The sequence below is a fragment of the Anabrus simplex genome, chromosome 5, assembly GCF_040414725.1.
Source record: "Anabrus simplex isolate iqAnaSimp1 chromosome 5, ASM4041472v1, whole genome shotgun sequence".
In the NCBI taxonomy this organism is placed as follows: domain Eukaryota; kingdom Metazoa; phylum Arthropoda; class Insecta; order Orthoptera; family Tettigoniidae; genus Anabrus; species Anabrus simplex.
The window spans coordinates 76,615,345-76,640,454 of NC_090269.1; the positions used below are offsets into that span (position 1 = coordinate 76,615,345).

The 25,110-nt window shown below is 40.8% G+C and overlaps 1 protein-coding gene across 1 annotated transcript in view; it reads left to right on the plus strand.

The window, feature by feature from the left end:
* LOC136874507 (AFG2-interacting ribosome maturation factor) overlaps positions 1 to 25,110 on the plus strand; it is a 46,083-nt gene that overhangs the window by 16,244 nt on the left and 4,729 nt on the right. The window contains exons 4-5 of the mRNA XM_067148142.2: positions 8,115 to 8,282; positions 15,173 to 15,285. Of these exons, the coding sequence (XP_067004243.2) occupies positions 8,115 to 8,282; positions 15,173 to 15,285 (281 nt within the window). The remainder of the gene's footprint in view (positions 1 to 8,114; positions 8,283 to 15,172; positions 15,286 to 25,110) is intronic.

Genomic DNA, 25,110 nt, shown 5'->3' on the forward strand with positions numbered 1-25,110 from the left:
TAGATTCAGGCAGTGTTTGTTCGATTATTTCGGCTGAATGGTATTCTAAATTGAAATCTGTTTGTAAACTACCTGACCATGTCTCAGCTCTTATTCAATATGTTTCGGCTAATTCATCGCCATTAGAAATTCTAGGTTCCGTACTGGTCAAAATTCGTATTTTTAAATTTACATGGAAAATCAAACTGTTTGTGGCTAAGCACTTGTCTTGCCCCATCATATTAGGAGCGGACTTCATTTCTCACACTGGTCTTGTGCTCGATCTCCAGAGTGGGTCGTGCACATTCAAATTTGCGTCCAATTGTAGAATTCCCTTGTTAAAGTGTAATTCTGTATCATGTTCATCTATTTCGCCTACCCAGGATGAGGTGTTGTTAGACCTTAGACATCTACCTGAGGAGCAGGCTGATAGTATTCGGAAACTGTGTCAGTCGTTTCCCGAGGTGTTCTCTGATACTCTTGGTGTTACTGACCTTATTGAATACAAAATTGAGGTCACGGATTCGATTCCTGTCCGTTTTCCACCGTATAGGCTATCTCCACCTAAAATGAAGGCTCTGAAAGAAATCATCGATCAGATGTTGAAGGATGGTATTATTAGGCCCTCTAAGTCAGCGTATTCTTCGCCTATTTTTCTAGTCCCGAAACCCCAAGGAGGCTTCAGGCCTGTCATTGATTACAGGGCTCTCAATCGGAAGGTGGTATTGCAATCTGTGCCCCTTCCCGACCTTCATTCTTGCTTTTCATGGTTTCGTAAGGCCAAGTTCTTCACCATCTTGGACTTGAATCAGGCCTATAATCAAATTCCCCTTGCCGAAGAGTCTAAACATCTTACAGCGTTTGCCACGGACTGGAACTTATACGAATACAACCGCGTGCCTTTCGGGCTCCCCACGGGGGCAGCTGTGCTCACTAGGCTACTAGATAGGGTCTTTTCCGACATCAAATTTGAGTACTTATATCACTACTTGGATGATGTCGTCGTATTTTCCGAGACTTTTGAAGAACATCTAGATCATCTGCGAGAAGTTCTGAATCGCCTTCGTAAGGCTGGGTTAACTGTCAAGTTGTCCAAGGTTGCCTTTGCTAAGCCCTCTATGTCATTCCTAGGGCATATTGTGTCACCCGATGGGGTAGCTGTCGATCATTCTAGAACACAGGCCATCCGTGATTTTAAACCTCCTAAGGACATCAAAGGTATCGCTAGATTCATTGGTATGGTGAATTTCTTCAGGAAGTTTATTCCTAACTTCGCTAATAGAGCGGCGCCCTTAAACCTTCTTCGTAGGAAAGGCATCAAATTCGAGTGGGGACCTTCTCAACAAGCCGCTTTCGAAGATCTTAAATTAGCTCTCTGTAATGCCCCTGTACTTGCTATGCCTGATTGCTCGAAGAAATTCATCGTCCAAACGGACGCGTCGTCGTCAGCTGTAGCTGCAGTCCTTCTTCAAGAGACTGAACTAGGGAGGCGTCCCATCGCCTATGCATCTAGGACTCTATCGGCTCAAGAAGCCAAGTATTCCATCTATGAGCTCGAAGGGTTGGCAGTCTTATTCGCCTTAGAAAAGTTCCGTCTCTATCTGGAACATGTCAAATTCGACCTGGAGACAGATAACCAAGCCTTAAGCTGGGTCTTAGGTAGACCGCGTCGTACTGGTCGTATAGCCCGTTGGGCCATCCGTATTTCCGCCTTCCAATTCGATGTCAGGCATATCAGAGGTACCGAAAATGTTGTGGCTGATGGACTCAGCCGTATGTTTTCAAACGAGGTCGAGACCCATGAACCGGTCGACAGTTCATCACCTTCCGAGTCCATACTATCCGAGGTTAATGCCATCCTAACCGATGCTCCCATGCTCTTTAGGGATATCGAGAAATACCAACGTGAAGATCCTACGCTGGCTCCGATAATGGAAACCCTTTCTTCTGGGGAACATGCTGTCCCTTATGTTCTGAGGAATGGTGTTCTATGTTGCCCTTCGAGGCATGATAAGTTGATGAAAGTTGTTGTTCCAGCGGTTCTTGTACCTATGATCTTCAAATACTATCATGAGACCCCATTGGGGGGGCATCTTGGAATCTTTAAAACTCGTGAAAAGATTCGTGAAATGTTCATATGGAAAGGTATGGACGGTGAAATTCGGGAACTCGTAAAAGCTTGTAAACCTTGTTTGATCAGTAAACCCACCATGTCCACTAAAGTAGGCCTTTTGTCTTCTCATCAAGCGTCGCGCCCCATGGAACGCCTGTATATTGATTATGTGGGACCCTTCCCCCAGTCAAAGGGCAATGCCAACAAGTTCATCTTTGTATGTGTAGATGGTTTTACAAGATTTTCCTGGTTATTTCCGACTAAGCTGGCTACCGCTCAGTCAACCATTACTTGCTTAAATTCTATTTTTGCTTCTTTTGGTCCGTGCCAATACATTGTATCTGATAATGCTAAGGCTTTTACATCTAATTTATTTCGTAAATTCTGTTTTGACTTGTCCATCTCTCATGTAACTACTTCCGCTTATTACCCTCAACCATCTCTGGCTGAACGGGTTAACCGTAATCTCAGGTCCGCACTTATTGCCTATCATCATGAAGATCATTCTAGGTGGGACACGTCCCTGCATTGGATAGCTTTTGCTTTGAATTCGGCGGTTCATGAATCACACAAATTTACTCCAGCTTCTTTGATGTTTAAGTTCGTTCCCAACACGCCGCTCTCTAACCTCTGGTCTCTGAATGACATTCTGCCCGAGACAATAGATCCGGACAACATTAAAGATCTTTGGAAGAAGGCTAAAGCCAATCTTAAAGTGTCTCATGAAAAGGTTAGGGAAAGGTATGATCGTGGACGGAGACCCACCACTTTGAAGGTAGGTGACCAGGTTATGGTCAAAAATTTTGTTCCCGCGGGCAAGCTTGCCCCCAGATTTCATGGGCCTTGTATCATTCTCGATTTTCTTACGCCGGTTACCTTATTGCTAAGTAATCCAGCCACCGAGAGGATATTTAGAGTTCACCTGTCCCAGGTGAAACCGGTGTAATTTCTGTGTTAACTTGCTTCATATTATTTTGAAAGGATATGAAGGTTATATTTTTTTGAGTTTCACTTTTAAGGCATTCTGCCCCTTCTGTAATATTTTGGTTTTAGATGTAAGCCTTGTGTAAAACCTGCCCCGACCCGTTAAACTGCCATCCTGTTCTTGCCACGGCCATTACCACGCTCCCGTCTCCTGCTCCACCTTACACTGTGGCTTCATAATAGTAAATGCCATGGATATCTACACGCCGCTGGCCCCTCAACCTCTCCACAAGCCTGTACCCTCAAAGAAGATGATTGTCCAACACAATTCTGCCGCCTAGCTTTAATGTTTCAGCGCCCCCGCAGCGACTGGGGAGGGGGATGGGCCCCCTCCTCTCCAGCGAGGACGACATGTGCACGGCGAGCCGGAGCTCTCCTCCCGGCCAAGGCTGATGTGCGGCGCACGACCTGCTACATGCCCGCAGCCTGTATCTGTTCACCGCGGGCGCGGCGTACTTCAACACCTCTGCTCCCCTCATAGTGCGGGCGAGCGGTATCTCAGGGTACTTGAGGGGTCCGAGCGGCCTCCGTTGGACGCAAGCTGCAACGGCCGGTCTGGCCATCCGACTCAATCTACATCAACTACATGGACAGTCACCATAAGCAATAACTACACTTGGGAATTCAACAACAATATTTGGTGGACATTGCAAAATTTTTCTTCACCTTTAAGTATTAAAAGTTTATCTTCAGAAATTCAAATTCTACAAACATAAAGACTTTCATTCACCTGCAACAACAACATTTTGAAACTGAATTAAGAAATCTTGTAAATGCTTCTGCTATCTATCTTCGTATCAACATCATTACTTGGACTTTGTTTCAAACTGATTTCATGTGTCACCCCTGGAGGAACTTTTCGGGGGGGAGGTCTGTACCGGGCGGTACACCTCTACACTGTTTATTTAAAAGTTGCGCCAGTTGAAACTCCTCTTCTGGAGGAAGGTTGAACTTTATCTATTCTATTAATTCTCTACTTTCTCAGAAGATGTCACCACGTGGAAAATTTTGAGTTTTTGAACTGTGTCACTTTTGATGTGTTTTTGTTTCGCTTGAAGTAAGAAGTGTGAACTTGCTCTTCTAGAGGACACTGCTGAAGATCAACAATAGCGCACCCTAGTGCGGAGTCAAAGAACTATTTTTTTGGAGAAATTTTTATTTCAAAAGTTTGTTTCTTGTTAAATTTCTTTCTGTTATTGTTTAAGTTGGCTGTATACCCCTCTTTTTCCCCTTGTGTTAGATTTATCCAATCCCGAATTTCTTTTAGTAATTTCTGACCAATCTGGTGTATCTTCCCCCAACTTGTATCTGTTGCGGGGTCCTATCCAATAAAAACATTGTGGGCGGGTGTTTTCATTCCCCTAACGCCTAGAAACTTCCGCGAGAGTATTTAAACTGCTGATTTTGGGGTCTCCGGGCCACTTCTGTTCCATCTTTCAGTGTATTAAGTACATAGCAGGAGGCGGGAAGCGCCTCTTTCTTCTTCAGCCGTTCAACACCAGGTAATGGCCTATTAATAACTTCCTTTCTTGATAGGTCGGCAGTTTAACACTCGCGGCGGGTTCGAAGCATTTCCATCATGTAACCTTCTCCTAAAATGTAATTACTCTTTTCATCTTTTTCTTGTAAAACTACATATTGGGATAGAGAGTGCTAACCCTCTCGAGCTCCCACTCACATTTGTTTTGAGGTGAACTTATTTTCTCAAACTATTCTTCGTTTATGTAATGTAAAGTGTTCTTCTCTAAGTCACCTCTGTAGTATGGGATTAGCCCTTGCGTTAGCGGCCCAGAGCCAGATTAGGTTTTAAAAACAAAGTGTATTAGGAGTGCAAGTTCGCCTCCTCTCAAATTGTTATTTTAGAGGTCATGTAATCAACCTTCTTTTCATGTAATAGACCTCCGTAGGTTGGGTATTTTACCCCTGTGAATACGTCCTTAGAGGACAGCTTGAAGGTAGAGTTTGGTGTGGCCTTGTGATAGGCTTACAATTTTGAGAGCGGATCGCTCTTTGAAATTTGTTTCTGTATGCCTCGTGCAGGCTTTATGTGTAATGTTTGGAGCCAGTGCTCCTGGGCATGAATGGGGTTTTCTGCCCCTTGGCTAAAATTTTTTTTGGAGTAAGGCGGGGCTGATTGCCCAAGAGTTAAGAAGTAAGGGCACTGAGCCCGAATCCAGTAATATTGTACCTACATTTTTGCTACTCTGTACCTGTTATGATTGTTATCTCTTGTTTTTGAAAAGAAAATATAACCTAGTTAAATTTTAAATTAATTTTACATTGCACGTTAATTTCGTAGCTTGAAACCCATTCACACCCGCACCTTCTTTCACCTCTACCTACCACGGATATCTCCGTAACAGTGTTAACTGTTGAAACAGACATCCCCAACTTATATGGGATAGTCCTTTGGGGACAGGGTTACCATCTGAGATAAGGGCCTTCACTTTCCTCGTCACTTCTGGTCTACGACTGGTGGTTGGTCATGGATTTGCCTGTTTTTTTTTTTTTTTTTTTCCCCTCTGGAATTAAGCCCAGTCGGCCTTTGCCTTTTTTATTCAATACTGCTCCAATCCCATTCTTGGATATCAAGAAATCATGCTTCTTGCACATTCCTTGGATTGCAGAATAGCTATATTTATCATCGGAAATAGCTGTTATGTAGCCCTCCCAGTAAGGGTCAATCCACTTTGGCATCGTTGCAGCTAATGTCACAAAACTCTACATACACATTCTCAGCACTGATTTGAATGATTACTCCTCGTTTTGACATGCTCAAGTTGATAACAGCGCCTCCAGCAGCCTTCAGACTCATCACCAGAGATCCCGAACGATCTTCCGTATTTCATATTCATCCTTGTATTCATATGATCAAAGAATTGCGTACCTTCAGTCTTTTGACATTACTGCTTATTGGAGTTATCTACATGCACTTGTTCATATTTACAATCTCCCTCAAAAATTTTACTGACGAAATGCGATATTCTACAGGGAGTGTATTTTAAGGCTGCATAGAGTACCGAGGCATAATAGCGCAGAGTAGCGGTGACAGCAAGCACAGTGTCTGCTATGATGAGCGAACGTAGTAGTCTAAAAGAAGCGTCATGATTGCGCCTATAGAAACTAAATGAAACTCACTCACCAGCTGTATACATGCTCAGGTCAAATAAATAAATAAATAAATAAATTTAGCAAATAAAACTAAAACTCTCAAGTATTTACAGAAAATGCTGAAAGTGATCTCCTTGAGCTGCAATGCAAGCTTCACATCTTGTAATGAGATTTCGGAACGCACTTTGCAGTTTATGGACACTGATGGAATGCACAGTGTTCCTAATTTCGATTGTTAATTCTTCTGCAGTTCGAGAATTATTCCTGTAAACTTTTCTTCCAGATTTCCCCATAGACAAAAGTCATATATAAGCTTAAATCAGGCAAACGAGCGGGACATAGGCCTTAACGATCTGATCATCATCGAACACTTCATGCTACTGTTGCATAGAATTACGTTCTGTATGGGCCGTCACACCATCCTTCTTGAGATAGTCATACCTTTTTCCTTCTTCAGTCCAGCTAAAAATGGTTCGAGAATATTGTGAATATAACGGTCGGAAGTGATCGTGTTCTGAATAAATATTGGACCGATGATTCATCAAGCAGTAATAGTGCACCATACACCCACTTTCACATTGTGTAGAGATGTTGGCTGTAAATTGTTCGGGTTCTCTGTGTCCCAAATCCTATTGTTATGTCATTTGATATGTCCACTCAAATGAAACCATGCCTAGTCATTCAGGAAAAGAAAGCTTGAATTCACGATACTATCATGGACATTATTCATTAAATAAAACCCCATGGTACTACAGCCCTGACGGGCTTGACCTACGAAGGAACCGCTGCTCAGGCTAAAGGCCTGCAGATTACGAGGTGACACATGGCCAGTGCGACGAATCTTCTCGATTGTTATTCTTGATTTTTATTCTTGATTTTCTAGACCGGTATCACCATCTTACCGTCAGATATCTCCTCAGTTGTATTCACGTATGAGTAAACCTCAAACTAACCTTCAGGACCAAGTAAAAATCCCTGACCTTGCCAGGAATCGAGCCTGGGGCCTCCGGGTTAAAGGCGGGCATGCTACCTCTAAACCACTGAGCTGGGCACTATTGATTAGCAAACTGCAAAATCTTATCTTGTAATGAAATCTGTAGGCTGTATGTTCTAGACTGAGTGAGTCCAGTAGGATAGTAAATGTAATAATTTTGTTGCATTACATGCTGATGAATGTGAAATACCAGTTTCTGGAGCTATTCTCCAAAGTGACTTATGCGGAATGACTTGCAGTCTTGCTTGTGTGTTTTCTAACCTCTCCTGTCCAAGAACTGTCCTCCTTCACTGCTTTTTTTCTTATTAGTTATGGAACCCGCACTACACCACTTTTGAATGAGTTGATGCACGTAACGTTTTGAGGGTACTGTAGAATCGGGAAACTGTCAACAGAATTTTCGAAGGCACCTTTTAACTGGTTTTTTCTTCTTGTGCAAATAACAGCTCAATCAAAAATATTTTCTTGACTGTAGTATACTTAACCATCGTGATAATAACCTTACAACACAGCTTAAAAGTCCAGTCGTTATTAGCAAACTGAGTGACAGAGCTAAACGTCCTGCTGCCTCAGCTATCAACACTTATCATGCCAGGCTTGACCCAAGCCATATGGCATTCACTCAGGGATTCCCGCAGCCTGTGAACAGAAGTATGAAGTCTTAAATCATTCTCCCTGTATGTGAGAATAGTGTTTATTTCTTTTACTACTCATCTGCACCCTCATTTTTTTTTTTGTGTGTTCATCATATTAATAGCAGTTTCATTTACACACAGTTTTGTACAAGTTCATTTGTTAGAACACTATTTTGATTCACTTAAATATTTGATCCTTGAATGTGAAAAATTTCTGGTCTCTTACATATTTTCTATTTGTTGTACACTATGTTTCATATTTAATGTAAGTGGTGGTGGTGGTTTGTTTCTTTTTAAGGGAAGAGTGCGGCAAACTTTTGACCGAACTGGAAAGAAAGAAGTCAACAGTTGATCAGAACTTCCCTAAAACCGGTTGGGACCCAACATTCCAACGATCAGTTATGTCACCATCTGTGTTCGAGTTGATGGAGTGGGTTGGTGATGTATTTCGATACTATCAGTGCATGTATCCTTTGACAGAAAAATACTGCTTATTTCATTTGGAAAATCAGTCAGTGATAAATAGTGATTTTTCTAATACCGTATTTACTTGTGTATTATACCCCCTCGCGTATTTGACCCCACCTGGCTTTTCGAGACTAAGATAATTAAAAAATAAATCTCGCCTATAAGACCCCCCCAACGTAATTTATCAGAGAATGATGACGATTCCGCTTCCAAGCGGGTACAAGTCTTATCGCAGCTCTGATGACATCGCACAAATTTGTGAATAGCTTTGTCCATATGACCTACGCAATGAAAACGCGTCAAATCCATGCGGTACATCTGTGTTTCACAGTTAAGAAATGTCCGTCTCTGTAGCGTAGTTCTACTGCAGCTCTGATGATGTCGCACAAATAGATGAACAGGCCTAGCTTCGTCTCCAACCCACACATTGCAAGCATGCATCAGTCATGCTATATGTCTCTGTTTTGTAGCTAATAATGTCCACCAGCGTAATGGTTACCACAATTAGTTGCTTTTTTCGGGGGTCTGACTTCGATTCCTGGTACCGTACTACCAGAGATTTACGAATGGCAGGAAGGTTGATATGCGGTAAAAGCGTTACATGTAACTCCGCTCGACTGGGGTTGTGTGTAAAATGAGCTGTCGCACCACGGGATAAGGAAACAAGTTTACTTTAGTTGAGAAATATTCGCGGTTGTTGCTATTTATACAGCAGGCGAGATCATTAACAAAGTGATCATTTAATATCTTGTAACTCGGGCCAATATAGGTATATATTTGGAGAGAAGTAAGTTTAAAACATGATAAAAGCTATCCAATTAAAACGATTGTTTTACTCGTCAACGTACCTAACAAATATTAATAATTATTCTATGTCCCCACGTACTTTAAACGATTTTCGGAGACGCCAAACAAAACAATATAAAAAAAGAGACAACGAACGTATGAAATTAAACATTATGATATTAAAACGCATTACGGCCACACCTGTAGATATCCATAAATGCAGTATATTTTCCTGTTATTTATTTTTATGTTTACCGTCGAACTTTTGGCAATATCAGGGCGATAATATACCTAACCTAAACGGTGTGGTCTGTCTTATCTCATGAACAGCTGTTCACGTAAATCCTGATGTGATAAATGTAGAGAACAAGCATGAAATGTACTTAAAAAATAAGGGTCTGTTTCAACAGCCACAATTATCAAAAGAATGTTTCCAGTTGCTATGTATTACATTCGGAAGTACAACTCGTAACATACACTAGTTATCAGCTGATGGTTTGGCATGCCTTCTACAGCACTTCTTTATTCGGAAGGAGTGGCTTCTGCTACATATACACCAACTGGGAATAAATTTACACTGTTTAGACTCTGTAGTCAGGAACGAAATTATTTTTTAACGGTTCAAAAAGACGGGACCTCGTATGCTCTTGATTGCAGTGCATGGCTTAAAGAGAATGAAGCATGGCTTACGCGACTGGTGAGAGATAGCAGTGAAGATGATGTCACTTAGAATGCCGACACGCCGGTAGCAAGGCAGGGAAGTTGGCAGCGCAAGGCGATAATTCAAATGAAAGCAGTGATTAGGTTTACTGTGTGCTAGACCTACTCAGGCCTACTGCTGAACTGACAGAGACAAATGACTGGCCATTAAGTTCTTTTGTATCAATATTTAATTATATGATAACACGATACCCTTATCCCTTTCTTCTACGGGATCGAGTATGAAGTGAGAGGAATCTTCGTAGCAAGTTTTTACGGCCGTATGCCCTTCCTAACGTCAGTCTCACCAGAGGAATTAATGAGATGTAACAAATGACATGATATGGGTATCTAAAACTGATTTTTATATGTGCTGTAGGCCTAAAAGTCGTGTTCACCTAAAACGGACTTTTATATGTACCGTAGGCCTAAAAGCCGTGTTCACCATTTATCGTCTTTTTACGTTTAGAAATACTGCCTTCTGACGAAAATAGCCAGTGTAACTTAAATAATTCTAAGTTTGTTAAATAATAGTATGTATAGAATATTTACACGTACAATTTTAGCTCTTTATAACCTAGAAGTTATGTCTTCGCTGCACAAAATTTTGAGGTTATAGGATATTGGACACCCCTTTACTATTTTTGGCTGTAAAAGTGTAGGAACCGAGCTCGATAGCTGCAGTTGCTCAAGTGCGGCCAGTATCCAGTAATCGGGAGATAGTGGGTTCGAGCCCTACTGTCGGCAGCCCTGAAGATGGTTTTCCGTGGTTTCCCATTTTCACCAGGCAAATGCCGGGGCTCTACCTTAATTAAGGCCACGGCCGCTTCCTTCCAATTCCTAGGCCGTTCCTATCCCATCATCGCCATAAGACATATCTGTGTCGGTGCAACGTAAAGCAAATAGGAAAAAAAAAAGTGGGGGAAAAAGGGGTGTAATACGCGAGTAAATTCGGTACTATAGTTATTCATGGATTAGATACACTTTTTCCTCAATTTTTATAACAAAATTCTAGTTAGCATTTTTGGTGCAAGGAAGAAATTAGACATATGAAAATATATACCGTCTTGAAGTAAAATAATTGATAGCATCAGTAGCAACTACAAATCAAGTTTTGTTGGTCCCTCTACAAACCAGTCAATCTACTGATAGTTGTCATCAGCTGTGTAAACTTATATAGTGAAACACAGATAGCATATGGTGTACTGTAACTTAAAATTGGAAATAATATATAGCAGTAATTATTGGTAAAATAAAACGTTTCTAGGGAGTGAGTTAGCTGTGTGGTTAGGGTCATGCAGTTGTGAGCTTGCGTTCGGGAGATAGTGGGTTTCAATTCTACCATCGGCAGCCCTGGTTTGCCATTTTTACACCAGGCAAATGTGACAGCGCTCGCCCGTCCTGCTGACACATATTACCACTACAGTCTAAAATGGTTATACCTTCTGAACCATTCATGCAAATAATGTCCTGACAAAGTTATTGTAATCCTTATAAAATACTGGAGGTGGTCAAACAATTTATTTTGATGAGGAACTCAAGGATAATATGGAAATATTTATTTAATTTTAAGGAGTTATATTTTTTACTGTGGACTATAGCATAAAATCGCTTCTAGAGGGCAGCCGGTTGGAAATAGGTATGTGCCATCCTGGACTTTTTTGTAGAGGTTTCTATGCTCTACAATTCGTACACTTACTCTTGGGATCTATCGTTGATGGTTCATACAGTGTAAGCCAAGAAAGCGAGTGACAGACCGACCAACATTTTTGTCTCTTTCTACGTATTTACTGTACCGGTATATCAGATCACGGATACATAATAATTTTATAGTGGTTTACTACGTGAACAGTGTTCGTGTTGTCAGTATCTGAAGTAGAACCACTGTACTGATTAAAAAGCAGTCAACATATTATGGAAACTTGTGTGGCGCTATAAATTGTCGGCACGTAAAAGAACTCCCGTGGGACAAAATTATGGCATCTCAAGTCTCAGAAAACCGTAAATGTTGTTAGTGAGACGTAACACAAATAATAATATTATTATTATTTTGCATACTGTGATGGCATAACAATACTTCCTCGTCAGCAATGCTTGGTTGTTGAAACTGTAATAAACTCTTGAATAGCTCCATTGTTACAGCTCGTACGGTAAAAACGGTGTGAGATATAAATGACTGAATAAAAATCACATTTTCTATAATTATTGTTATGTGCTAATAGCCGGGCTGAGTAGCAACTCAAATGTTAGAGCGCTGGCCTTCTTAGCCCAACTTGGTAGGTTCGATCCTGTCTCAGTCTGGTGGTGAAGGTGCTCAAATACATAGTTAGTGGGACGTAAAATCCAATAACATTAACATTATTATGTGCTAATAACTTATATTTCTGAATATATTTCAAAGCTCATGAAGTAATACAGTATCCATGATCCGATATACAGTAAATACAAAGAAAGAGACAAAAATGTTGTGTGAGAACAGACCTGTTACTGGATCTCGGTTATTTCAAGCATTCCAGTCATGAGTGGTTAAAAAACATAGCCCAGTTCGAAATTTCATTTGGCGTGTTTCACGTTAAGATTGTATCCAGATGCAAAAACGTAATGAAAACTCTTATTTCTATTATTAAGTCAAAATTTCCAGTATTCCATGGCAAAATAATTTGTCTCTATGTAAGGACCAGGTCATTTATTAGGATATGGCATTTTAATGAAAAGAGTAAGGAGCTAGCACTGAGAAAATATGCCAATAAGAAGACTAAGCTTTGGGCTGGTTCATCAAGTAATTAAGTCTCCTGACACATACGTTTTAATAATTTAATAAAATTCCATAAAGATGTCGATATGATGTATATTTTCCTATACCATTTGATATAAATATTTACTTCATCAGGAAATAAATTAATTATTTTGAGTTGCATAGCAATATTTTATTTCTTATCGTATTATATGTCATGTACTTGATAGTTGATGTTCTACCTGCTCAGCATGTGACGAAATTTAACACATTTTCATGTTTTTAAATCTATTGGAAGTGCCGTTACTTATCGAATTGGACAAAACCAGACTATTATTTGATGTAAGATTGAGAAGATCTTTCACAGGCACGAGAAATCACAGGCTTGCTGTACTGCGACTGTGTGCCTTACTCGCTATCGTTCATATCGCGTGATGTCATAGCGCTCCAGCCAATGGAAGCTTCAACCACTGGAGTGGCCTACCTTTTATTCTAGTTACCTTGCGATTATACATCCACTTTCTGCTTTCAGCAAAAATACACACATAGAGGATGTGGTGACTGCATAGTTTTCTCCATGCTTTCCTATCCTATGCTAGATATGTTGCGTGATGTAGAGACCTCCCCACGAATTTCTTCATCTGCTCAATCCACCTTGTTACAGTTCTTTCTCAGGACCTTGTTCCTTGCACCTTGTCCTCCATGATCAGCTTCTCTATAGCTCCAGCCCTCATTGATATGTAACCAAAGTATCTCAGATATGCCAGGCTGATCTTCATAAGCCTATTCATGATATTGAGCTAGAAGAAATGTTCATCCTGTGCTCAGCCCAGAATACTTGTAGGACTCGTTGGTATACCTACTTTTGTATCCTGTTGGTTTTATTAATTTTATAACTATCCTATTATTCCTTAAACTGTTTGATTGTTAGTGAGTGAAAACAGCATGAAACACAGTTATAATTATCTGTTTAACACTTTCAGCACCACCGTATTTTAACATGGACGTTGGCAGTGAACTGGGTCTTTTTTGTGAGTATTAATGCATTATTACACAACAGCAAAACGTAGCACATACCTGATTTTTGTACCATATGGAGGTGTTTTTTTTTTTTTTTTGCTAGTTGCTTTACGTCCCACCGACACAGATAGGTCTTATGGCGACGATGGGACAGGAAAGGGCCAGGAGTAGGAAGGAAGCGGCCATGGCCTTAATTAAGGTAGAGGCCCAGCATTTGCCTGGACTGAAAATGGGAAACCTCGGGAAACCATCTTCAGGGCTGCCGACAGTGGGGTTCGAACTCACTATCTCCCGAATACTGGATACTGGCATATGAAGGTGTCAGCCATCTAAAACGAAGATGTTAATCAGCAAGTACATATCTAAAGTATTTTAATTATACTAGTCTTATGAAAAACAGTAAAAATGTACAAAAAAACTTTACATTCAAGTTTTGCCAATAATCCTTCTCAGACAGTAAAAATGAATCATTTTTAATGTGGCTACTAAGCCACAAATAAACACAAGTACATTTGAAATACAAAACGTATCTCTTTAGGAATTGTTGTTTTGGTATAGTAGCCTGAAAACATTGGGCTATGCATAGTCCAACCTTGCACTCCTTGCACCATCATCTACAGTACTTCCTTTCCACTGTACAGGTGAATCATCAGCCTGCATCTCTTCGCCTAAACAAAAAATAAGCCCATACTTCGGGAGAGGTGAAGTATTTCTGTCATTTGTATTCGGAGTAAACTAATACAGCCATAAGAGCTTGCACTCAAAAGTGACGTAACAAATAAAAATCTTGCCCGAGCCATCACTTAACTAAGATTATGTTATCTGGTTAATAAGCAGAGTTCATCACTGTCATCTTTTTCTCAACCCACTTCTCCTGGTAAAATATCCAAAACATCACTGTCATTGAGCCGGCGTGAGGACATGTTTGTACAGTAATACAGGTGACAGAGCAACATATTTGGCGCGGTCAGCACCCGACACATTGGGTGCTTCGGTATAGGTCACTGCAAGGAGAAACTACCCTTTTTATCATTTAGGTTTGAACTTCCTGATAACTGCTGCATTCTAGTGAACACTAGATAAAATACTACCTTCAAGCAAGGGACTGGAACCGTATGGGATACATGCGGCTGTCTATAAACATGCATGAAACACTGCCCACAACCAGGAAAGCGGTGCACCCATATCCTGTATGGGCATAGTATTGAAGGTGTTATGTAGTACTGTACCACTTACAATGTGGTAAAGAAACTGTATGATATAATACTGTAGTAAACAAGTGGTGGTAGCTTTATAGTAGGTCACTAATTGTTCACGTTAATCCTGAATGTACAGTGTGACATTGTTGACATGAATTTATCATGAATGTTTTAGTGTTAAATGTGCTGTGAGTGGAACTTCATTATGTAGTATTCTTTGTCTTTCCCATTCTTTTCCTCTAGTGTGTACAGACAAGATAACAGTGCTTAAGACACACAGAATAAGGTACTAAGCAAGTTAATCTGTCAGCAGTATTTTTGTTGACCAAGTAATGAAAATCTACTTTTTTAGAATTTAGTTTTGCTGGTTTGTCTACAAGTGCTGTTGCTGTACACTGTAATATTTTCTTATTTTCTGTGTATTGTTCATTTTCCTTAACATTATTGAAGATATATAGGTATGAGTAATACAGTATCTTGTTTAGACTTGGAGAATGAGAAATCTGTGGCACTCTTGAAGAAGGCCTTTGAAGAGGATCCTACATCGTCATCTTACATAGAACGTTAGTATAACATTTCTTTTTGTGCCTTTTACATCGTCTTTTGATGCTATTAATGGAAGTGACCTTAATTTGATCAATCCATGAAAAATGCTAATTTTCTTCTCGTTATCTCTTGCTGTATGAAACTATGACCTGTGGCCTCCCAAAGGTTGTTTGAAATGTTGTTTGGCCACCACATTCTTATAATGAACTTCAAGCAATTATTTAGCATATAATAGTCTGTATCAGGCGAGTTGGCCATGTGGTTAGGGCCACGCAGCTGTGAGCTCGCATCTGTGAGATAGTGGGTTTGAATCCCACTATCGGTAGCTCTGAAGGTGATTTTCTGTGGTTTCCCATTTTCATTAAGGCCACGGCCGCTTCCTTCCCATTCCTGGTCCTTTCCTGTTTCATCGTCAGCATAAGACCTATCTGTGTTGGTGCAACGTAGAGCAAATAGCAAAAATAGTCTGTAACCTTGCAGTAATATCTTTGGTCACTTTCCAGGTCTCACTTCCATACGGTGAAACAGATTGAACCTTTGAGTTGAATATTCTTAGCTTTGTTTTATATGAATGTTTGGGGGTTCTTCATATTTGTTACAATTGTGCAACAGCTCATTTGGCGTTATTTATATGATTCACCACATCTCTAAAAGCATTCCATCTAGACTAAGGCTAGAATTGTTACGATGTTTTATGTGCATCTCTTTAGTCTTTTTGTTATTTATCTTTAAGCCTGCTTCTTTAGCTTCTATTTTAAAATCATTCAGTATTATTTCCATTCCCTGAAAACATTCTGCAAGAAGACAGAGATCATCCATACACATAATCTAGTTCTTCGAATTAGTTATTTAATCCGTAGTGAATGCTCTACTTTCTATTCATTGCCTCTCTCAACATTCATGATTGGTGACAGGAGACATCTTTGTCTTACAACAGATTTTACAGCAAATGGTTGAGACATCTTCCTTTTACGTTCTACTTGACAAGTATATCCATCGTATGTTGTCCATCTTTTATGGGATTCCAAACTTTCCATATTTTCCTCCAGTTAACAGAACTAGTTTGCACTGGAAAGAATACCCCTGTCATGATGATGACATTGCTGGCCACCAACCATGTAAGGTTGAGGAGATAAAGAAGAAGAACATAATCAAAGACCTTTTCAAAATAAATGAAAAGTATATACAGAGATGCCTGATACTCGGCAAATTGTTCAATGATTACCCTTAGTGTGTTAGTCTGATCCACAGTAGAGTTGGCTAGTGTGTGTATGCTTCAAAACACTGAGCTGGCACAATCGGCAGTCTCGATGCCTTGACACATCAACGCTTCACTGTTTCGAAGCAGAGAGATTACTTCGTATGTCATGTCGCGTGAGCAGAAACTTCAGTCATTCCGGACATGTCAGCTACATAAATGCTTCAAAACAGCACAGCTTTGAAACAGTTATGTTGCTACTCCGCGTGACATTACGTGAAGATGAGCCGACACTCGGTAATAGATGCTTCATATTCCGAATCATGAGTCAAGTTTCTAAAAGAATAATGTACTCCACAATGTAAGGTCTTTGTTTTACACAGAAAAAGGACATTAATTTTCTCAGGGTCATGGTATAACATGGTATAACAGGAATATGCTCCCATTTGTCGAAGTTTCAAAAAATGTTTTACACTAGCCATTTTATAATTATTCAATTAGTTGCTGTTTAGTGTGCTTTTGATGGTAAAACTGATCCCTTTTTCCTCCATTTCAGAGCAACGTTATTCCCCTCCAGTTATGACAGTCAAAAAGGCTAGCCGAGGATTCTTGGAATCTTGACGAGGATTCCATTCTTGCCTTCCTCAGATGGTGTTCTTTGTTCCATATTAATATTAGAAGTCGCTCCATGATTTCTGTTGTTGGATCTGCGTTTAGGGCTTCTGAGATAATGTTACCTACACCAGACGCATTGTCCCTCTTCATGTGTCTCGCTGCTTGTGTGATCTCCTGTCACATTGGTGGTTTTACCGAGATATCTGAGCCCTGTGAAATGGTTTCACCTTCTTCAGTTTTTGTTTCCTCACTTAGATTATTGAGTACTTGACCTTCATAATGTCTTATCATGCCGGGCTGAGTGGCTCAGACGGTTAAGGCGCTGGCCTTCTAACCCCAACTTGGCAGGTTCGATCCTGGCTCAGTCCGGTGGTATTTGAAGGTGCTCAAATACGACAGCCTCGTGTCAGTAGATTTACTGGCATGTAAAAGAACTCCTGCAGGACTAAATTCCGGCACCTCGGCGTCTCCGAAGACCTTAAAAGTTGTTAGTGGGACATAAAGCAAATAACATTAATTAATTAATGTCTTATCATTTAAATTAATTTAGCCTGTTTTGGTCAAACTGTGTACAATTGGAGCATTATTCAAAGGAAATTCTTTTTATTTTTTATTTATGCAGTAGAATATTAGTATACATTCCGAAAATAAACAAACCATTATTTAGGCCCATAAAATACTGTAAATGATACTTAGTTTTTATTATAGCTTTCTGATTTTCTTTATCTACCCGCTCGCTAAGACACATTGCTCGCCGGTTTGTAAGACTGAAGTCTAATTTCCTTTGAAACATCTTTCATTCCACCAAAGCCTTTTCAGTTCTTTGATGATACAGATTTCTGTACACCTTGGCTAATTGATCTTGTGGATCTTATACACCTAGGACCTAGGAAAGGCCAACTAGAAAGTAACACCTTCTCCCTGGCCAGGAGATTCGGCAGGTTTGGAGATTTGATGGAGTTAGGAGATGGGAGGGGAGGTTTGAATCAGTGAAAGAGCTGGGTAGGGGGTTCGGCTTCTTGGCTAAGTGTTTTATTGATTGTTTCAAAATGTACAATTTGATATTACATGGTTTTACATTTTTTATTCTTAATATCATTGCCTGCGCGTCGGCCTCTAACTGCTGGATACCGTGGTTCAAATCCCGGTCACTCCATGTGAGATTTGTGCTGGACAAAGTGGAGGCGGGACAGGTTTTTCTCCGGGTACTCTAGTTTTCCCTGTCGTCTTTCATTCCAGCAACACACTCTATTATCATTTCATTGCATCTATCAGTCATTAATAATCACCTTGGGAGTGGCGACCCCATCGTAATACTAGCCTATATATGTTTCATTCATTACATTCCTGACCCAGTCTAAGAGTGGACAACAGGTTGTAGGTTTTCATTTTCATTTTCAATATCATTGCCTAGATTACATTTTTCAGTTTACAATTTGTTTTCCATTGTTACAATATGTTTTTAATTTTGGTTTTTACAATTTAGCATCATTTTCTAGATTACATTTTTCAGTTTACAATTCCATTTTTACAGTGTGGTTATAATTTTGCATTGTTTCATAGGTGTTACAATATTACTTTACAGTTTTTCAATTTACCCTGTTTCCTTGTTAGGGATTATTGTGGGTTACAGGTGATTTTTTTAATGCATGTATAATGGTGTTTTACAATAGATATGGCATTTTAACACTGTTTACAATTTACGATGTTTTACAATATTAGATATTAAAAATATTTTACAAGGTATTTACAGAGCACATTTTAATTAACTTGTTCTCAGTATAACCATTGGTTTGGCTGGAGTGGAAGGAGGAGATCGGCGAGGGCTTACTTGGTTTTTATGTTTTTTAATTGGTTGCCTTGCTTTGTGCGGGATTGGGATGGGAGGATATTAGGGAATTATGAGAGTTGGTATGATGGGTTTTGTGTCACAGTTTTCTTGTTTTTTTTCCTTAGGGTGGGGAGAAGGGATTGCATGTAATCAGCTTCATTTTCTGTATCAAATTCTAATCACAGAGACTTACAGTAATTAAAAATCTTCCACCTTTTTGATACTTTTTATTTGCTTTTTAGCAAATTAATTAATTATAAACAGTACATGTTTTGTTCTCACTTAAGAACATCTTCAGCTGTTGTTAAGCTTAGGTGAATCGCTAAGTTTCTGAGTACATTATTTTCAGGTACATTGTTCCTCTTAAAAACTATTTGAATATAAATTAAATTAAAACGATGTTAAAACTATGTGGGGGTTAATGGGTTGATGAAATGTGACAGGATGAATACATAGTTAGCCTACTTAAAAAATTATATCTATTCATTGGAATAGTTGTTAAAAGTTTCAACTTGTTACACTAAAAATATCTGTTTGTCTTCCAGTTAAAAGTTTTTTTTTTTTTTTTTTTTTTTAATTGACTTCTTGGCACTGTTCTAATTATTGTTGAATATTCATTTCTTTCACTCCTTCCAGGTTGGTTGTTATTTATTTTGAGCTTGCTTAATGTGCCCTAAATTGAGTCTAATGCGGAACTATGAAGCTGATTGCCGTTCACTTTTTTAGAAGGAAGCTTCATCTCAATTTCTTACTGTTGTTAAACTCCAATTCTACCGTGACCCTGGAGGGGCTACGTTTGAAGTTGCTTTACGTCTTGTATAATAATACAATATACTGTTTATAATTAATTAATTTGCTAAACAGCAAAAGAAAGAAGTATAAAAAAGGTGGAAGATTTTTAATTACTGTAAGTCTCTGTGGAGAGAAGGGACCGGAAAAGGTGGAAGGGTGTTTGGGTGAAGTGAGTGGCTGGGGAGGGGGTCCGCAGAGGAGTTGGTTGAGGGCAGTGTTATCGCGATCTAGGGCTCGGTGGAAGGCAGTTTGAATTGGGTAAGGACGTAGAAATTGAGTGTGGGGAAGGGGAAGATGTCGAGTAGGTTGGCTGTGGGGTAATGGAATGGGAGTTGTAGGGCGTGACGGACTGTGCAGCATTCGGTGGAGAGGAGGGGGCGATACATTTTCGGGTTGGAGTTAGCGATTGCTACCGAGGTTGTGAGGCCATAGGTTATACGGGGTTGGACGAAGGATTCGTAGGTGTGAAGGAGTGTGGGTCCTGGCTAGGCGATGCACTACGGGCAGCAGTCTTGGTTTTAAGGTATTGGAAGTGGGAGAGGAAGATTAGGATGTTGGTCGAACAGGATGCTTAGGTGAGTTGTGTTCGGATGGGGGAGTTGCGGATCTGGAGTTGGAGGTGGTCTGGATTGTGGGATATGCTGGTTTTTCCATGTTTGCAGCTGAAGAGGATGGACTGGTTCTTGTCAGGATTCATTTTTAGGTGCCACCAGTCACACCAGGAGAGGAAGGTTATAAGCTAGGGTTGGACGGAGCCGTTAATGGCTTGAACTGAGTGTAGGGGCTCTAGGATGGCGGTGTCATTGGCGAATTGTAGGAGTTGGACGGGGGGGAGGGGGGGCGTCGGGGGATGTCGGCACGACGAAAAGGATAAGTAGTAGGGGGGAATAGGGGTGATCCTTGTGGGTTGCTGAGTGAGAAGGGAAAGGAGGGGGCGAGTTGGTTGTTAATGGAAATCTGGGTTGAGTGATTAGAAAAATAGGAAGAGATGAAGCGGACGTAGGAGATGGGGAGGGCAAAGAACCTGTTTGAATAGTAGGGCGGGGTGCCAGACAGAGTCAGAGGCAAGTTGGAAGTTGGAGGTAATTAAGAGGGTGGAGTGGGCACGGTTGAAGTTGTTGGAGGTAGTTTGAATGAGTCGGAGGTGTTGGTCTTCTGTGGATAGTTTTTGGCCGGAAACCAAGCTGGGTTGGGGGTTGCATATGATGGGATTGTAGGTGAGAGTAAAGGCAGCAGACTAGGACTTTTCAAGGATTTTTGCCAAGACTGTAATGAGGATTATGGGGCGGTAGGAACTTAGTTCAGAGGGAGGTGTGCCTGGTGTGGGGAATAGAAGCATTGTGGTGTGTTTCCAAGAGAAGGGATAGAATCCTGTGTGGAGGATGAAGGTGTAGACGTCAGTCAGTAGGGTCAGAAGGGCATGACGGATATGGAGGTAGCGAGTTTCGTCTGGGGCAGGGGCTGTATTGCAGGATTTGGAGAGAACAGATTGGATTTTGGTTGGAGTGATGGGGACGTCGAGGGGATGGTTGGAGAGGGTGTGGGTGTCAGATAGGTTCAGGGGTTCTGTAGGGCTTGATTGATTTTGGTTTGGTAGGAGGGCCAGTCGGCTTTAGTGAAGTTAAGGATTCGCATAGGCAGAGGAGGAGTGTGGCGGGGGTTGGTGGATGGGATTTGGAGTAGGACTCTGAGGTGGTCACTTCCAATGCTGGGGAGTAGTTGGACTGTGATGTGGTGGGTTAGGGAGTTGTAGGCTATCAGGGCATCTGGTGTGGTGTTGGAGGCAGGGCCGATGAAGGGGATTGGGGAGCAGTTTCAGACGCTCGGGAGAGTTTGGAGTTCGTTCATTCCACAGCGGGACCTGTGGGTGAGGTTAAGGTCGGCTATGAGTATGAAGTGGGGGAAGGTGTCACTGAGGTAGGTAATGAAGTCCAAGGGGAGGGGGATGTTGGGCCAATGGTATATGATTGCTAGGTGTAGGATCGAGGAGCGGAAGTATACTGTGGTGATTACGGCTTCTGGGAATGTGAGGGGTTGGGGTGGGGGAGAGATGAACGGATGCCTATGGCGGAGCCCCCATGGCCTTTGTCGCCGGGGTGGTCAGCTCGGTGGACGATGAAGCCGGGAAGGTGTGTGGGCTGGTTGGGACGGGGCATTTTTTTTGTTAAGGAGAATGGCGTGAGTGGGGTGTTGTGTGGTGAGGGCTTTAAGGTGTAGTCGTTTGGATTGGAAAGATTGAATATTGAGAAAGAGGATGGAGATGGTTCAGTAGGCTGGGAACAGCTTGTTGGGTTATGGTCCATGGTAACCTGGTTCGAATCTAACTTTTAAATACAGATACAGAATATTTTTTCAAAAACCTTCAATTATCCTTGTCTGAGCTCTGTTGATCAGTATGGCCCTCGAACTTTTGCCAGTACTGTTTTGCTCTGAGCAGAGGATTTTAACATGGCAGTACATACATGATCATAACTCTCTCACATTCATTCACACTTCAGTGGCAATCAACTGCACTAGTATTCAATTTAGCATTCTTGAGCACTCGCTGAAAACCTACCTGTGCTAGTGGGATATTAAACAAGTAGCAAAAAGAGAAAAAAACACAGGAGACAATTACCTCACAAATTATGTTACTCAGGCAAACTCATTTTTCTATATCTAATTACAGTATTAGACATGTTCTCAAAATTACCAAGTGGTTTGATAGAAGGCAGTTTCAGTTTTGAAAAATTTATTCCAAGTTTTAGGGTTCCAGCTAGATATAGCACGAGTTCAAATGGACTGTACTGCTATTGATGTATCTGAAGCTTCTGGCATGGTAGATAATGGAAGAATACCGACAGAAATGATAGCAATTGGACTAGACAAAACAGTAACTGAATGGATGGCTAAATTTACAGAAAATAGAGAATTAGACTAGGTATTTGATGCTGTAATGATTAAGAGGGAAGCTCCTCAAGGCAGTATTATTGGACCTTTATATTTTCATGTACATAAATGATATGAGTAAAGAACAGGAATCAGAGATAAGGTTTTTTTTGTGGATGATGTTATACACTAAAGAGTAATGAAGAAGTTACGTAATTGTGAGCAAATGCAAAAAGACATTGACAGTTTTGTAAGATGGACAGCAGACGATGGTGTGATGGTATGTGGGGTGAAGTCAGGTTGTGAGTTTAACCAAGAGGAAAAGTCCTCCCAGTTTTAATTAATGTGTTGATGGGGTGAAAGTTATTGTGCTGAACAGTCACCAGTACTGTAAATACATAGTGCTATGTTCAATTTTCTCCAGTGTTACTTCCCACCAGGTTTAATTTTTGGTTCTTCATCATCACAATCATCATCATCATCATCATCTGGAGCAATTTCCAACCACAGGCTGGGTCTGCTTAGAACATAAGCTTCTCCATCATTTTCTGTCCATCCGTCACTTTTCTTCTCTCACTGTTGTCCATTTCCCTCCTCTTGCCTCGATGCTCTTCTTTACACCTTTCAGCCATCTGTCCCTCGGTCTTCCTCTAGGTCTCCTCTCAAACTCCATTTTAACACCTTTTTTGGTATCCTCTCTTCTCCCATTCTCTTATGTCCATACCACTGCAGACTTGATTTTTCTATCTTTTCCTGTAGGGGTAGGGCCTACCTCATTTACCATTTCCCGAACTCTCTCATTTCTTACCCTGTCCATTCTTTTAAACCTACTCGACACCTTTGAAACTTCATTTCCACTGCTTGTATTCTAATTTTATCCCTCTCCTTCGTTACCCACGTTTCTAATCCATATGTCAAAATTGGCACAAAATAAGTCTTGTCCATGAACCTACTACGCTGGTGCAGTGTTGCCAACTTATATTTTCAAGATCCGCTAAATACTACTAAAAATCCGCTAAAATTCCGCCAAGAAATCAGATCTCAAAAAAGGCAATAATAATAATAATAATCTGAGGAAAATTATCGGCCCCCGAAAAACAGAAGATGGATATAGACTGAGATCATGCAAAGTGACAGAAGAACTTTCCAATATTGCAGCAGACATCCGCAAAAGACGTCTGAAATTTTATGGGCACGTCCGCAGACTGCCGGCAAGTAGACTGACATCAAGATTCTCACCTACCTAGAACATCTAAAAAATATTCCATGGGTAGTGAAAGTGAAGAAGGATCTGGAAAAAGCCCAGATGAACTCAAATGACACCGCGGACAGAAACCTCTATAGAAAAAAAATTAATGGATGGAAAGAGCAACCAGAGAATGAAGTGAATAGGAAGGCGGGAGCAAAGTGGACAGAGGAACAAAAAAGGATCCACGGAAAAAGGATGAGAGCTGTTTGGCAACTCAGAAAACAGAATCGTTAGAGCTTTGCGTGATCCATTGCGTCCATACGCACATAATAATAATAATAATAATAATAATAATAATAATAATAATAGTAGTAAATGTCTGTACTCACCTGATCTGTGAGTTCCACTGGGATTAACCCCCTATCTGCGAGCCGGCGAGCTAAAACTTGTAGGCGTTTCACTGCCGGGTGGAAAGTAGATGAATCCCCTATCTCAAGGGCCACACACAGAACAGGCCAGTTCATTAAACGGTCTTCCTTCATAGCATAAATATAAATGCTACTCTCTCACAGTTTCATTATCTGTCGTCATTCGTCAACTAAGAGAGAAGTACCCATTCCTCACGCCTTACAAATTTATGATACCACGATCTCATAACATCAAATCCAAATAACATGTTTTCCTCATGTGACTGCTAGCTCCTGACAAGAAACACGGAATAGCTCAAGAGACAGACTGGAGTACATTTTTTAAAAAGTAAAATGGATAAAACGCTAAATTCCGCTATAATAAATCTAGAATTCCGCCAAAAAATCCGCTGTCCGCTAAATGGTATATTTCTCCACCCACAGTCTTCTAATTCCGCCAAATTTAGTGGAAAATCCGCTAAGTTGGCAACACTGTGCTGGTGTAGCAGGGGGAGAGGTGATACTCCCTGGTAGCGGATAGGGGAGTCCTAATCGGCTTGCCGGGGGACTTGAGGGAAATAAAATACCTTTTGCGGACCAAACACAAAACCCCCCTGTGGGTGGGGGATGCAGAGGAAGAATACACCCAAGGTATCCCCTGCCTGTCGTAAGAGGTGACTAAAAGGGGCGTCCAAGGCATGATCCACTTAGAACCTTGAGACTACTTGTAATTAGTACCATCGTGCAGGGAACACCATGGGTCGCATTTACTTGCGCATAATACCTCTATGTCAGGTACGCAATAGGTTTGTGATTAGTAGCGACAGTGTGTAAATCAGGAGGTGGGTCCTTCAGTACCTGTGATTTGTACCCCTATATGAGCGACACCATGGTTTTGCCTTACCTATGCTCAGTTCCCACTATGTGAGGAATTCCACGGGA